The 16365-nt window shown below is 38.7% G+C and overlaps 1 protein-coding gene and 1 long non-coding RNA gene across 4 annotated transcripts; both read left to right on the forward strand.

Annotated features, from left to right (window-relative positions):
* The first annotated feature begins 4046 nt into the window (after positions 1–4046).
* On the forward strand, positions 4047–12265 carry LOC129160008 (sterile alpha motif domain-containing protein 3-like). 3 transcript variants are annotated; one of them, XM_070554525.1, is made up of 10 exons: positions 7790–7880; positions 8388–9105; positions 9206–9524; positions 9606–9761; positions 10032–10124; positions 10328–10426; positions 10595–10687; positions 11087–11136; positions 11477–11576; positions 11909–12265. In XM_070554525.1, exons 2-10 carry the CDS (start codon positions 8402–8404, stop codon positions 12236–12238), a joined length of 1944 nt encoding a protein of 647 aa, XP_070410626.1. In that variant the 5' UTR covers positions 7790–7880; positions 8388–8401; the 3' UTR covers positions 12239–12265. The 3 variants fall into 3 exon arrangements, with proteins under 3 accessions (XP_070410625.1, XP_070410626.1, XP_070410627.1); XM_070554526.1 differs by lacking the exons at positions 10328–10426; positions 10595–10687; positions 11087–11136; positions 11477–11576; XM_070554524.1 differs by lacking the exons at positions 9206–9524; positions 9606–9761; positions 10032–10124; ... (3 more) ...; positions 11477–11576; positions 11909–12265 and adding exons at positions 4047–4093; positions 4659–4727 and having other exon boundaries at positions 5187–7880; positions 8388–8477.
* A 1700-nt stretch (positions 12266–13965) lies between these two features.
* LOC139071795 (uncharacterized) lies at positions 13966–15458 on the forward strand. Its single transcript, XR_011521614.1, has 2 exons — positions 13966–14480; positions 15210–15458. It is a non-coding gene; the product is annotated as an uncharacterized lncRNA (long non-coding RNA).
* Positions 15459–16365: the final 907 nt, after the last annotated feature.

Here is a 16365-nt window from a genome sequence, read left to right on the forward strand (position 1 = left end):
TCAGTGAATGTTTGCCTCCAACTGAGCTAAGTTCTGGAACCTCTGGCTCTACATTTACACTTATTCATTTACTGACATGCTGTACATCTCATTATATAACATAAGCAAATTGAAGAAAGAAGAAAAGAACTTAAAAGAGGACATTGACTTCTGTTTTTGTTCTAAGAAGACATGTATAGACAACTTAAAAAAGGGGGTTTATGAAATGTTGTATGTCAAAATTTGAATGAATTGTTTGAGAAAAGGAAAGCTAACACATGTTTAATTTAAGTTTGTCAATGTTAATGATCTATTTTGTAACGGCCACTTGTTAGAGGTATAGATGTAATTGGTGTTAAACATGAATTAGGGGCCGGAATGTGGTGGCCATTTCAGTAAAGTAGCATAAATCTGTTAGTTATAACTTTCTTTTAGAATTTCTTCTTTTATCATTCCCTTTATAATTTAAGTTTGCAATTTAAATTTGTTAATTTTTAATTTTTTGGTAAATTGATTTAGTTGTGAACTTTTTGGACACGCCTTAGTCATTAAGCTGATTAGTAGCACAAGGGGAGGCGTGTGGAAAATGTTTGTTTGCCAAGTGTCAGGGGAGATGGGAGGATTTGGTTAAATGATTTTTTGACCATTTTTTAGACCTGATAATTGAATTTAAGGTTAATTTTCGTTAGATGAAAAGCAGAACATTTTGAATGAATTTTGAACTATTTTTTTGGAAGAATAAACCATTTATAAAATTTGCAAGAAATCAAGTCTAAAAGTGCTTAAAGGAAATCACCCGTTCTCACCAGCGGCCTTTAGTTCGAAATCGTTTTTTGAAAGTTTAAAGGCCGTGACGCAATGACATATAAACATCAACATTCATCAGAAAATAAATATTTCAGTTATAGTGTGGGAGAAGCATAAAATTATACTGCAGGAAGAAAATAAAACGCTTTGGTACCAAAAGCACAAGGACTCTCAAAGACAATTGTTGCAACAGTCTCCCTCCAAAACTTCTGCACCATCTGGAAGTCCATCTGCAGCTCCAGTGAAGAGTTTAACAGTCTGAACATGTGCTCCTTGTCCATTTATTAAATGTGTCACTGAGTTTCAGGTTTTAAATCTTTGAAGGACAAGCTGCCATGACATGAAGTCTTAAAAGCAGTGGCTGAGGTTTTTGACATGTGTGAAAGAAAGTATTAAAGTGACTGTGTTTATTTTCCCTGGCGACAGGGGGCTGTACATACCTAAATCATTGCAAGCAAGCAGTATTCTTGTATTCTAGAGAAAACTTCCTAAAGTAAGGCCATTAGGGTCAAAAATCACTGGAAGCGCAATTTTTGTAAAATGACTCCCTTTCATCACTGGCAACGAGTGAAGAGGTAAATGTGTAAAACAACAACATTTATGAGAATAGTGGAAGCTTTGTACCCAGTTGTTACAAGTCTGTGAATGTGTTTTGTCCTCATGTGCTCATGTAGGAGGAAACATGGCGTCTATTATGGCGTCACTCAGAAACTTAGTATTTTAGACTCGATTGTTATGGTTATACGTTACAAAGCCACCAATATTTTTCAACAACTGGGAGTCATTTATTTTATTTTCAACAACATTTTGATGGATTTTTCTAGAGCTCAATGGTAAAATCTACACATCTTCTCTTTTAAACAAATTCAAATGAATACTTTTTTGAGTCTAGCTGTGGTGGCAAATGCAGCTTGGCAAGCACAAAATTTCTTGTCAGTTTTACATATATTCATCAACAATTAGATATGGTAGCTACTGAGGCTACATTCTCCAAGTCAAACACATTGTATAAGATCTTGCCATATCTGATTTTACCAGAACTCTGCTGCCAGATTCATGACTGGGACTAATCAATTTGGTTTATTTATATAGCGCCAAATCATGACAAGAGTCGTCTCAAGGCACTTCACAAAATAAAACTTTCCAATTGAGTTCAGTTCATTATGTCAATTAGTTAAAGGGACTTTACGGAGTTTTGAATATTTATGCTCGCGATTGCCCCCTGAGGCCAAAAGTGTAACGGCAGCTTCAATAGTAGGCTCGTGCACGAGGCGCGCATGCTGTACGTGCACACTCCTTAACGAAAATAACAACTGAGACAGCGTGTGTGTGTGTGTGTGTGTGTGTGTGTGTGTGTGTGTGTGTGTGTGTGTGTGTGTGTGTGTGTGTGTGTGTGTGTGTGTGTGTGTGTGTGTGTGTGTGTGTGTGTGAGAGTGTGTGAGTGTGTGAGTGTGTGTGTGTGTGTGTGTTTGGCCCAGAGGACAGAGGACAGGAGAACGCGCAGCTAATTAATTAATTTGGTTCTGTACCTTTGTCTTCAGCACACAAAGGTTTATGATGGGTCAGTCCTCCTGTATGCTCAGATCATGCCCTTCCCTTGCTTGAAAAATAGTGGGTTCACCTTTCATTTTGGAACATCTTTTTTTCTGTGAATTCAATGCCGTTCGGCGAGTCTCAAATAAAAGTTTGGGCATCTTGCTGTAAAAAAATATACCATTAATGTAAGAAATAAACTAAATAAACTTATGTTCCCATCCAGAATCAAACCCAGGTCTTCCACTTGGGAGTCCACCATCTTATTGAGTGAGCTATAGGACAAGTGTTGTCTTTTTGTGTCTGTAATATTTGTATCCTTGATGACAGCTGAAACAACGTTCAAAGAACGGTTCGAAACGAAAATGGCTATTTTGTTTCTAATTTGCAGGAAATATCTAGAAGTTCTACAGAAAGTAGCTAAGGGTCCTCCGAAATGTAGCTAGGTTCATCACTAGGCGTTAGGAACAGCGACAAAGTGGCACTGCCTCACTCTCTGCTGCTAAAGCTACTGATAGCAAATGCTACGGGCTATGCCTGAACGTGAACGTGCATGAAGCAGCCTGCTCGACCCGAGCAACTTTCTTTTTGTGATTTTACAGAAAAACAGGCAATCACAGTAAAAATGCCAGGGCTCATTCTACAGGACCAGGGCATTGCATGAGAATGTATGAAGAAGAAATGTATTATTTCTACACATGTTTTGGCTGTCAAACTTCCATAATGCCCCTTTAAATGTCTCCTGCATAAGGATCCCAGCAAACTGCATTGAGTCACTCACTAGTATCAGAGTCTTTACAGCAATACTCAAACTAAGCAAGCATGTAGCGACAGTGGAGAGGAAAACTCCCTTTTGACAGGAAGAAACCTCCAGAGGATCCTGGCTCAGTATAAGCATCCATCTGCCACGACTGACTGGGGATTGAGAGGACACACAAACTATACACCAAGTAGTGAAACCAACAACAGCTTTCCTCTTCATAAGTCAAGATAGGTGAGTTCATGAATGTTAAGTGACAGTGTGACATTGGTCTGTCAAGCTTTTCAAATCCTAGAGTCTAAATGTTTATTTTCTATCAGAAGCTAATGCAGGAGATAGGTGTAGGAGACTGTTTTCATATTCAGCCTGCATGGAAATCTCTAATTGATTATAATCAAAAATCTGAATGAGGGAAAGACAGAGCTCATTGTTTTTCACCCCAACAGCAGGAATGTGGATCATTATGCTGATCTTGGCCCTCTTTCTCCATACTCAAAACCAGTTGTTACCAGTTTGGGGGTGAAACTTGATGTAGGACTTAAATTTGACGCTCACATCAATTCTGTGATCCGGTCCAATTTCTTTCACCTGAGACGCCTTGCTAAAATCAAGCCTATGCTGTCGAGAGCCCACCTGGAGTGGGTACTGCATGCCTTTGTTATTTCTCGGCTTCACTCACAGAAATGATTCATGCCAGAGTTAATTTTTATGTATTTTTATTTATTTGATTATATTGAAAAACTCATATTATTTAAATGTATGCATTAAAATTAATTATAGTTTACAGAATGTAATAAATTTTAATATTATTAAATGTAATTAGTTTTTTCTTAGTAAAATGGTTTAAATAAAAAAGGCTGTAAAACAAACAAGATTCTGTTATTTAAAATTTATGTGATTTGTTTAAATACAAGTTATGAAAAGTGAATTTGGGAAACCGGAAACAATGTCTTGCACTTCCTCTGCACGCCCGCCCGCGCTCAGGAGTAGCATCGTGCCGTTCTCCATGTGGTGGTAAGTGTAACATCATGCTCTCCAAGGGGTGTCTTGTATGTACATAAAGATTTTTTTTTTTTGCCATAGGGTGTCGAGTGCTTGCGTTTGTGATAACATTTTGTAGTTTGTGTTTATTCTATGCAGTTATATCCTGGCTACGTAGCTTTACAGGACAATGCTGTTTCCCGCTAGCATTATAGCTAGTAAGCTAGCTATTTCACGGCATCTTCGCTAGCTTGGCTATCCAGCTTAATACTGGATTAAACGAACCCTTGGCAGTTGTAACCGTCATGTTATCATGGCGGTTAAAAGGACAAATAGTAAAATCATTAGTTAAGCAAACATTATTTTTGTTTACAACATTTAACCTATTACATTTGTAACAAGTTAGCCTCTGCTCTGTAGCATTAACTTACAGTTTGCTTAAAGTTAAATTTGAGAACTTTGTGGGGTTGTTTTGGAAGGAGCAGACTTGTTACCTTTTGGCAAAATTATGCAGTTTTAATGCAAAATATGGCATTTCTGTGATTCATACTATGCAATTAAACTTATTTTTTCTTTTCACTTATGTTCTTGTTTTCAGATAGCTAACTCTTTTTCTGCATTCTCCTCCAATCTCGTGTTCTCACCTTCATGTGGCAACATATATTTTGTAAGTATAAATTAAAAGTTGTACACAACAAAATGTAGCATTTTTAAGTTTATATTAATTTACATTTCATGTGATGTTAAAATGGTTTACATTATCAAGCTGAAGTGTTTAGAGTAAGCATGTTAAAATTATTAATGATATGATTTACATTTATTAAAAGTCATTAGGCCTACAAAGTCAGATCTTTGACAATGTTGGATGTGTGGGTTTCATCAGGTATTGGTGTAGGCCTAGCCTGGCAAGCCAGACTAAACAAATATATTATTAAACTTTGCAAGGCAAGAATTTGGTCTAGTTCACAAGGCGCCTACATTATGCACTTGAATTGGGGCTGACTTTTTGAGTGCCTTTGTTGTTACATGATAAAAACTGTTAAATCCATGTAACAAACAAAAGCAGAAAGGCAGCTCATTTTACAAATAACCTCATTGATTTGTTGTTCTTTGTCTTAATTTTCAGGTGCTGTGTGAATGTGGCCTTGCAAATTATGTGACAGGTTGTTATCTACCAGGTATGAGTTGTTAAAACATTTTAGGCTGAAACATTTCCACCATAGCCACACAGGCCGATATCCATGTGCATATCTAGACTGTCCTTGCACATTCACAAGCTGGAAGAAACTTTTGAGTCACACATATCGAATACACAGCAAGTTAGAGACAGGAGGTGCTCAGTCCACTACGTTCTCATGTCAGACATGTGGGTGTGAAGTACTTTCAACGGAGAAGGAATACTTTAGTCATATTAATCAACACCTTAGGCAGTATGAAAATGTAACTTGTATGTTTGAGGGATGTACATATCAGTCAAATATATATGGCACTTTTAACTCGCATAAAAATCGTAAACATAATCCACACAGTCTAACGGATTTTAAAGCAGGTGTAGTTAAAGTCAGCGTTCAGTCTAGTCCAGAAGATGAGGGGCCAACATGTTCTGCAGACTTAAATAGTAGTCTGTCAGACATATATGCAGATAGTGATAGTGATATTACAGATCTTCCAGAAGTTGTAGAGAAAAAACTTTGCTCTGTTTTCTTGAAGTTGGAAAACATTTTTCATGTTCCGTCTACAGCAATAGATGAATTGGTTGATGAGCTTCACTACTTGCTGAGTACTGTGTCTGTGTCAATAACTTGTAGTAGTATTTCAGATTATTTTAAAAGCAAAAATGTTGAGGTTGATAACTTGGTTATAAAAGAATTATCTGATTCACTGTGTAAATCTAATCCTTTGGCAAATGCACTGAGAAAAGGTGGCCCCCTTGCAACAGCTTATAAGAGAAAAGAGTACTATAAAGAAGTGTTTAAGGTTGTCGAGCCAGTAGAGTTTCTTCTTGATCAAAAAACAAGCAGGTCCTTTCAATATATCCCAATACTGCCATCTTTGCAGCAGATACTTGATTCTCCTGAAGTGTTGAATAGAGTTATTGATAGCCACAGAACACAAGGCAGTAACACAGACCAGCTTAAAACCCACCAGTATCGCTCCATAAGAGATGGTTTGTTCTTCAAAGATAACCCCTTCCTTTCAGGTGATGAGTTAAACATTTGTTTAACCTTATACATTGATGACTTCGAATTGTGTAATCCTTTGGGCACATCAAGGAAGAAGCACAAGTTGTGCAGCATTTACTGGATTCTCAATAACTTGGGACCAGGGTCTCACTCAGCACTCACCTCTATTTATTTGGGAGTTTTGTGCAAGAGTAATGATGTAAAGACATATGGATATAAAAAAATACTAGAGCCACTATTACACGATCTTCTTACATTAGAAGAGCATGGTGTCTATGTTTCAAAGCTTGGGACTTTTGTAAAAGGAACAGTGCACAGTGTCATTGCAGACAATTTGGGTGCCCACGCTTTGGCTGGTTTTATAGAGAGCTTTTCTGGGCATTATATTTGTCGATTTTGTACTGCTCAAAAAGAAGAGATCCAGTCAACTGATGTTTACTCGGGTGCATTTACTCTTAGAACCAAAGAAATACATGAAGCACATCTAAAGACTGCACAGGACACTGAAACAAGTTGCTTTGGAGTGAAGCGAGCTTGCCCTTTAACTGAGCATCTTAACCATTTTCACGTGAATACAGGGTATCCCCCTGATATAGTGCATGATTTGTTTGAAGGGATAGTTCCATTTGAGCTTGCAGTGTGTTTGAACATTCTGATCTCCAAGAAATATTTTACTCTTGAGTTTCTTAACACATGTATCCTCAAGTTTCCTTTGAAGTGGAGTGACAAAAAGAATCGGCCTCACCTTATACCACACACCTATTCCAGTAGGAAGACAGTGGGTGGCAACGCCCATGAGAATTGGTGCCTTATACGTTTCCTTCCATTTCTGATAGGAGATATTATACCAGAAGATGAGCTTGCTTGGCAAGTGATACTAGATCTGAAGGAAATCGTAGAGTTAGTTGTAGCACCTGTTCACACCCAAGAGACAATCGCCTACCTTGATGTCAAAGTGTCGGAGCACAGACAGAGACTACGTGAGCTTGTCCCAGGTGAAACACTGAAACCAAAACACCATTATCTTGAGCACTATCCACACTTAATCACGTGCTTTGGGCCTCTTGTGGGTGTATGGACGATAAGATTTGAGGCTAAGCATAGCTTTTTTAAACAAGTTGCCCGACACACCAATAATTTCAGAAATATTGCACTCACTTTGGCCACCAAACACCAGCAATTAATCAGTTATCACTTGCACTCATCTAGTCCCAGTACCTCACATCTGGAAGTGACAAATGTCTCCACAGTCTCTATTGATGTTCTGAATGAGGAGGTTGTAGTAGCTCTCAGACATAAATATCCAGACATTGTTCAAGTTAATCTTACAAAGAATGTCACATCTCGGGGGATCAACTACAGAAATGGAATGATGGTTGTATGTGATTCAACTGCTGGAATGCCTGAGTTTGCAGAGATTCTACAAATGTGTATAGTAGGAGATGACTTGAGCTTCATAGTTCGCTTGTATTTTGCTTGGTATCAGGATCATTTTAGGGCCTTTGAGTTGACTTTGTCGCCAGATAGAAAGGTTGCTCTTGTTCAGCTTGAGGAGCTAAGAGATTGCTACCCACTTGTGGCCTACACAGTCGGATCCAGACATATGGTGACACTGAAGAGACACATCGTCATTTAAGGTAAGATTTTCAATATAATAACAATAATAATAATAATACTACATTTAATTTTAATCACACTTTAAGACTCTGAATGTCACTTCACAAAGAACAGCAATATAAAACAATATAAATCTTACAGTGCTGTGAAAATTATTTCGTAAGTCACCTTTCTTGACCTCCATTCTTTGCTTAACTCCTCATCCATCCAAGTTTTTTTCAAGCATTCTCACTACTAACCTCCTCTGTTACCCTCCTTCTAGCTGTCCTTCCTCTATACTGACATCTTTTGCCATTCTCTTCACTCTTCTAGTCTCTAGCCCTTCTGTTGCCCACCTCGCTCTTGTATTACTCACCCTACAAGTCACCTCTTTCATAAGCTCTTTAATCTTTTATTTCTTGTACACCATCATTTCTCTACCCTTTTCTAACAATCTGTATTCATTAACTCATTAGTTATAGGCTAATACTGTGTAGTTAAAAAACCAGACTAATACCTGTCCACTCATGTTTGTGTCTCCACCTTAGATTAGCAAAGCAGAATGGCAGGACGAGTTACCTTCAGAGTCATTTTTGGAGGTGAAGACGATGCAAGAAAACTCACCATTGAATCTGGAATACCAAACACTGTGGAGGAATTCTCTCTTCAAATAAAGACTTTCTTTCAAGTGACTGAGCCATTCCGACTTCAGTACAGAGACAGAGAAATGGACGATCAGTTCATGAACCTCTTGTCAACTTCAGAACTAGAAGATAAAGCTACTGTGAAAGTTGTGTACATACCCTCTGAGACAACCAGCTCCAATCCACTTACAAGAGATGCCAGCCCCACAATCCCAGGTATTCCTTCCTCATCACAAGAACCAAATGATTCAGACTCCGGCAGCAGCAATGATACCATCATCTTGTCATCGCCTGAGACCCGGTCCTGTTCTTGGCCCAAACACTTTGTTGTACCTCGCTTCTCATACTGTGCTGAGATGATGCTCCACACTGGAAATAATGAATTTAATGCACACGGAACTTTGCTGTCTCCTACCCCAAAAACACGTTCTGATATTCTTGAGGGCCTAGCTGAAGAAATCATGAAGTACACAGCATATCCAAATAATGAGCAGTTGGAAGATGTGGCCAAGGCTCTGATACAGTCCCACCCATGTCTACTAGAGAAAGGTACTCGCAGTGGCTACTGTGGTTGGAAGCACTACTTGAAAATAAAGATGATGAACTTCAGATCAAAGCTCAGGTATGTCATATTTAATGGGGTCTATTTTTATTTAATCCAAAGCACCAACAGATTCATAGACTAACATTTAATGTTAATATAAAATAATTTTTCTTCTTAGCCGAGCTGGACATCCTGAGGTTGCAGTTAATTCTTTGAAGAATAAACGGAAAGGCCAGGAGAAGCCAGCAGCCAACATCAAGAAGCCCAGGAAGGCAGAAGTTAATTTCTGTCCGAACATGCCCAGAGGTGAAACAAGAGAGAGTATGGAGGCAGAAAGGGTGGCTCTACTGACCGAGGTAAAAAAGAAGAAAAGGGATGAGGCTGAGATCAAGAAGAAGATGCACCATACCTTCTCAATCAGGAGGCAGGAGGTTCTCCAGGAGCCACCAATTCCAGAGTTCCAAAGCAGATGGCCAGCACTGTTTGATGTCAGTGAGGTAAGTGTGAATCTGAAGTGTAATAACTTGGTCTATTTTACAAACTGTTAAAATCTATCCTGTCTGTGTTGTCTTCTACAGATTAACTTGGAGTTTATGCGGCTGACAGCTATACCTCTGACCTCCAAATTCCTTGGAGAACTGGACCGTCAGACCGATAACCTGTTGAAGGTTTTTAATTCCAAAGGTGGAGCAGCAGGAAGAAAGATGGCAGCCATAATGGCCCAGATGGATAATGTAAGTTTTTATTTTTATTTATCTAATATGATATGGTTTGTTTGACTCGGCTGTATAGGACAGCTCCTATGTTAAATATGTTTTCTGGCCCCTTTCAAAATAGCTGTTTATTTAATGGGCTTACACCTTTGTGAGCATCACCAGAGTAGAGTAAAACAATGTGGGATGATCAAGTGGGGAACTGTCAGTGACTTTGTTAGCCTCAGCACCTGTGTGTTATATCTCCAATGCTGACAAGCATGGAATTATAACATTTTTTCTTCTTCCCAGAATGAAGACATCAACGTGAGGCGAGATTGTGTGCTGAGCTGTCTCAGCATCTACCTCAATGAAGACCTGGACACACTGGTTAAAGAACACGTGGTATGCATGCCAGCCTACTGTGCTTTTGGCCAGATGTAATTCATTTCTATCTAGACATACCTGATAACATGTGGCGTTCATGAGAATGGGATGGAAATGGGGATACATTGACCTTGACCACCGACAGTAACATTGAGTCAGTTGGGTTGTTTAAAATGAAAAATTCTTCCAATGCAAGTGGTGGTAGAACTTTCCCTTTGTAGGGAGTAAATCCACTTGGTCGAGAGGATAAAGTTGGATGGGTCCTGGCACCTATACGCCCCCACGATGCCAGGGATGACATCTCTCACCTAAACAACAAGGTGAGGACACAGACGCTTGACTGTTCTTATGACCCAGCAGTTTTAATTGTATTGACATTGATTTTTGGAAGTGTTTATTAAGAAATGCCTTTCAGATAATGTCAGGTCATTTCTATTCTTGGTTCTGATCAGCTGGTTACTACTGTGTTTGTTTGGGGAGTATCATAGGATACATGCTGTGGACTGTCTGCTTATGAACTCCAGCGTCTTGAGAACATCATACAGAAGGAAGCCTTCTTGTCTTCTTTGAAGATATGTGAAGTATGTGGACATGTTCAGTGGAATTCTAACAAGTATAAGACTGATCAGACGTTCTCCATTTAACTCAGTCTTCCCTTCACACGTTTTGTGTCTCCACCCGACTCCTCTTGGTGTCTCTTCTTCTCTCCCCCCAGTTCTTTCACTGTTGTCCCCTACTGTCCTCTCCCTCTCTCCTTCTGTATCTTTACTTCTGTCATACTCACTTATCTCAATAGTAACTTCACAAATACATTTGAGAATGGGATTTTATAAAGGTGTCAAATTAATTCTTAATGGGTTATTTTAATTTTTTTCTTCAATGTAGTTTAGAAAGATAATGTAATTTCTGTCTTCCACCATTGGCATACCTTGCTGTCTGTGGAGAGAAACAATGGGATAATAGTTTTTCTCTTTCAAAAGGCATCTGAGGATCTAAGGCAGCCAGTAAAGCTAAAGTCAGAAGTCAAGAGGTAAGTCATAAAGTAGTGTAGTAGGAAGCATGATTTGTTTCAAGTGCATTATTCCAATGAGGAGGAGGAGGAGGAGGAGGAGGAGGAGGAGGAGAGAGCTTAGAAGAGAAAGTAAATAGAAATAGCAGAGGCTATAGGAAAGGGTGGAGATGTTGGAAAGGTTTGCCTCCTTCAGTCCATTTTCCCAGCATCAACAACCAGTTCCTGTTTGGGTCTTACAGCCACTGGCTCCGTATTTATATCACTGATCTCTGAACAAAATCAGTGAGGGTTCTTGGTTCTGTATTTTCATATCTATGCATTTTTAGTTTGTGTTTTATTGACTGATTTTTTATGGCAGGTCAAAGGCTTCATTGGGAAAAGAGCAGTGTCCCCGGAAATCCCTCCGTCTTAACGAAGCGCAGAACCTTACCCTCAGCAGAGAATCAACCCATAAACACGTGAGAACAAGAGTACTACTTCAAAGGATTTGTCTCAGATTTTAATTGTTGTCACCTTGATGGAAAAAATGGCACAGTTTGAGAGTTGGGTGTGAATAGTCAACACAAAATTCATCCTTATGACTGTTTTTCCCCCCAGGCTTTTAGGTGGTGGTCAGAGGTCTTAAGGTCATTGTTACCATGATCTTGCATCCATCTCATTCTCATGAACGCATATATGCAGTGCTTTATTTTCAAATTAACACTCAATTGGCCTAAGGATGAGCTGCTTACATTTTGGGAGTCCAGGTTAAGGTCACACAACTAATTGTTCTGTTCTTTTTATGTTTCAGGACATTGATTCCAGAGAGGCTGAGGCAGACATTGCAGAGAAGACAATGGGCATCTACACAGTCCGAGCAGAGGGTCATGGTCCTGATGGTCCAGGTGATGGACGCTTTGCTGATGTTGGTGTTGTGCTGGAAGGCGTAGAAGTTCTCCATAGCCTGCAGAGTGTCAGCCATGCATGCGTGATGCTTTATGGACTGATCTATGCACTCAACTTGAGCTATCCAAAAAACCTGAAGCGTACATTCGAGGTGTACCAGAAAATCCTGATGGACCTGGACTCAACCAAACTGTCACCAAAAGTGCAGGCACTGAAACTCAAATTGCTCGAGTGATATGGCTGACGGTAATGCACTTAACACAGCCCCTACATAATGTGTCTCATGTTATTTCCCAGTCAGACTGGATCTTGTGCTGAAATTAATCCCTTAGTTCTTAAAGGGTGTGTCAGGGAAATTCCTCATGATTATTGTGTGTCTGTAAAGTTTTTTTTTTTTTTTTTTTTTGTCTCCAAGCCTTTAACAGGGAAATGTATCAGTGTGGCTTTGTAGGTGGGTTCATAGATGGGTAGTTTCTAAAGTGAGTTGGCTGGCAATGTTGTTCCCAAAACTCAAACCCGATTTGTTTGAATTGTTTATAAATTCAGTAGACGCTAGTTAAGTGTTCAAAAAGATATTTGTTCTAAAAAAGTGCTTCAGTTCATACCAAAGCCTGTTTTTCTACAGTTTAGTCACTCATGTAGTACTCTGGATGGAGAAAAATATGGATCAGGGGCAATGGAGAGGAGTGAGATGTATTAGAATGATGGAAGTGTTTGAATTTTTTGTTTATTAATACATGTACAAAGTGGACCACAAGGATACCTTCTGTCCTTTTGAGTTTCATGTCATGGATGTTGAGAGGCTTTAATGCTAATCATTGTACATCATCATTGTACTAAATGAAAAATAATTAAATAAATATGATGCATTTTGAATGGTGTGGTTGATTACATAAGCATAAATGACATGTAATTCAAATAAATATATGCTATTTATCTGGCATAGGTAACCTAATTTTTATGCATTTCAAACAATATTATTTATGTATTTGAAATAAATACCCTCCTTATTATTAATTTAGAGTAATTATACTTTATTAATAGTAAATACATAAACTTGAGCATTATGCATTTCAATTAAATAGGCTTTATTACACTAATGAATATGCATCATGTAAAGTTTATTTGGTAGGTTTGTCTAAAAATTACCTAAAAAAAGTAAATGGGAATTTGTCATGTAAAAAAATTACATAAATCTTAAGTTTTAGGGTTAAATATTTCTGTGAGTGTTGACTACTGCAACTCTCTATATGCTGGGTTGTGTCAGTCAACACTGCATCGCCTACAGGTTGTGCAGAACAGCGCTGCCAGGTTCCTGACTGGGACCAGGAAACGGGACCACATCAGTCCGGTTCTGGCCTCTCTGCACTGGCTTCCGATTTGCTATCGCTCACAATTCAAAATCCTCGTCTTTGTTTATCATTTCTTCCAGGGTGGTGGTCCCCCCTATCTAGCCACACTCCTGAAAAGACACTCCCCATCACGCGCTCTGCGCTCCTCTGACCAAGGCCTGCTCGCTGTCCCTCGGTCTAGGTGTCGTACCCGTGGGGACCGGGCTTTCTCAGTCCTAGTACCGTTACTCTGGAACCAGTTGCCACCCTCAGTTAGGCTGTCCCCTTCTCTGCCAGTCTTTAAGAATCACCTAAAAACACACCTCCTCCGCTTGGCGTTTCCAGAACATGTTTGATTTTGGCCCTCTTTTATGTTGAATCCATTCCACAGTTTTCATTGGTACACTCAATCCATCCACTCAATCCAAATGTGTTTCACACATTTGTCCTTTACCAGAATGTTTCATCTATCTTGTAATTTCCATTTTGTATTTTGTAATTTGAATTTCTTTTATTGTTGATTTATTCAATATATTTACATACAACTGTACAATGTTCAGCGCTTTGGGCTTCCTGACAGGGTTGCGGAAGGCGCTTTATAAATAAAGCTTTGATTGATTGTAGAGCTGAAACAACTAATCGATTTAATCGATTATAATCGATTATTAAAATAGTTAACAACTTTTTTAGTCATCGATTAGTTGTTTAATAATCATATTTTACCGCATAAAGTCTATTTTTACCACAATCTGACATCGGTTACAAGCTGTTAAATTTGCCGCCAGTTTGTGGCAGTAATGAGCCACTGATCTACCAGTGGAGCCGTAGAAGAAGAAATGAGCCAATGAGTGCCCTCGGTTTTCATGACGTATCACGTTACTGACGCTCATCTTGCTGTGAGAGATGGCGGAACAAGAGGAAATACGGAAGAAAATAGACGCGACAAAACTTTAGAGAAACCCCGGACAAAAACCTCACGAGTATGGGAGCACTTCATTCTAGATGCCTTGAAAAGGCAAAATATGCAAAAACCATCTAGCATGGCACGGAAGCACGACGTCCCTAAGTGAACATTTGAGACGAAAACGTGGGGGCTGAGGAAGAGCACCGCGGTCAAGTGAGCCGTCATTTGGAAGAGCCAGCCCGGTAAGTAACAGAAAATAAACAAGCTGGACTTAGTGTTTTAGCTGAGTTCGTTATAGTGGATGTTAAACATGTTTTTTTGCCGCGTCAGTCTACGGTGTTCTACTTCTGATTGACTAGATGCAATCGTGAATCTCCTCCGTGTTGTGAATCATGCGCTTGCCAAATTTAGCACGTCTGTTTATAAGAATGTTCTCGTTAAGAGAAAAACGGCACAAACCCATAACTATGTTCCTCATTCAAAAAAGGACAACTCCGCGGTGAAAAATATACAGACAAGCTGTGTCCAGGTGAATATAACGCGGCATAGTTGTACGCTTTCAATTTTTAAATACAGGAGAAATTCAGAAAAAGTCATTTTTTTACTATTAAAAGGCTGTTTTACTATCTAACGCTGTAAAACGCCTCACAACACATTTTTATCATGTTTCTTAAACAGTATTACACAAAATAATCATTTTTCACATTTTTCTAGCTAATTTAAACACTCCCGACTCAAAGTAAAAACCTCATGAGCTTCTTACTTAGAGCTTTTTAATAGTAAAAAAATTAGACTTTTTTTCTGAATATCTCCTGTTGCGGGCTATTTTGTAGAACGTAACCCTCAAAATAAATGATCACTGTATATTGTTAATTAATTCAAATAATATAATATTGATTTAGTGTTGTAGTGTGTGTGCTGCTTTATTTTATATGTGTACTTATTTCAGTCTATTTGTGTTTCTTATGCAGAAAAAAAACAAGCAACGATGGACAACTACATGGGGAAAGAGACACTCACCCCCCAGCAATTCATACCACTTACAAACTCTATTCTAAACATGCTGGTAAAAGACATGAGGCCACTATCCATGGTGGAAGGAGCAGGCTTCCAGCTAATGCTAAAAAATTATTCTGGACTGATATTTTGCACTGTTTAGCTCATTTTATACTGCTGACTGTGTTCATGTGCAATAAAATAGATTGCAGTCAACTGCACAATTCTCTTATGTTTTTTTTTCTTAACTGAAATGCATCCATCACTTGTATAGGTTAAATAGCTAAACAATAACAAACCGATTAATCGATTAATCGAAAAAATAATCGACAGATTAATCGATTATGAAAATAATCGTTAGTTGCAGCCCTAATTGATTGATTGATTGAAAATAATCGTTAAAAATGTTTTTCAGTGAGACACACCTTTAAAATACTAATCTGAGCCCAGCGGCCCCTGAAATTACAGCTACAAAGACAAAGTTATCTCTTAAAATCAAAAAGAAAAGCAAATTAGACCAGACACTATACATACTGGTTACATTAATTCAAATCCTTCATTCATACAAACATAACTGGCTAATTAATTATAAAATGATCAAGTTGTCTATTGTCTTTTAATCTGCTGTAAAATGTTAAGCTTGTACAAGACTGTTGGTCAGCTAAGATGGTGACCATAATAAAAGTGGGGGAAAAGGGTCTAGAAATATGTAACAACTGTGTTTTAAGGTTCTCATAGCTTGAGGTAACAAAGTGATGCTGCTTTAACTGTCTCAGATGTGTTACATGTTGTTGAAACCAGACACTTACACATTAAAAGTTTATCAGTTTAACAGGTTAAAGGTTGACTATGGAACACGGACAATCTGGCAAACTCTGGTGTTCAGAGGTGGTATTGCCAGACTAATTTTCCAGCTGACATGTTCCAGCACCATGTTGAGAGACAAATCATACAGGATAAGGACTAATTTCTACAAATAAGCTTAGTTTACAACAGTATTAACTGTTAGCACATCTTCTGGGCTCAGAATAAGCTGCTTGACTTGTCAAGCCTGCCATTTTACACAGGGTGTTTCTCAATGCCAAGGAACCTTGCCCCGATGTCTTGGTCCCGCCCCGGAGATACGTCATC

The sequence above is a fragment of the Nothobranchius furzeri genome, chromosome 9 (assembly GCF_043380555.1).
Source record: "Nothobranchius furzeri strain GRZ-AD chromosome 9, NfurGRZ-RIMD1, whole genome shotgun sequence".
Taxonomy (NCBI): Eukaryota; Metazoa; Chordata; class Actinopteri; order Cyprinodontiformes; family Nothobranchiidae; genus Nothobranchius; species Nothobranchius furzeri.

Excerpts from the sequence above, each read along its gene's own strand:
- LOC129160008 (XM_070554524.1), top strand. The coding sequence starts at position 5,198 with ATGTGGCCTTGCAAATTATGTGACAGGTTGTTATCTACCAGGTATGAG.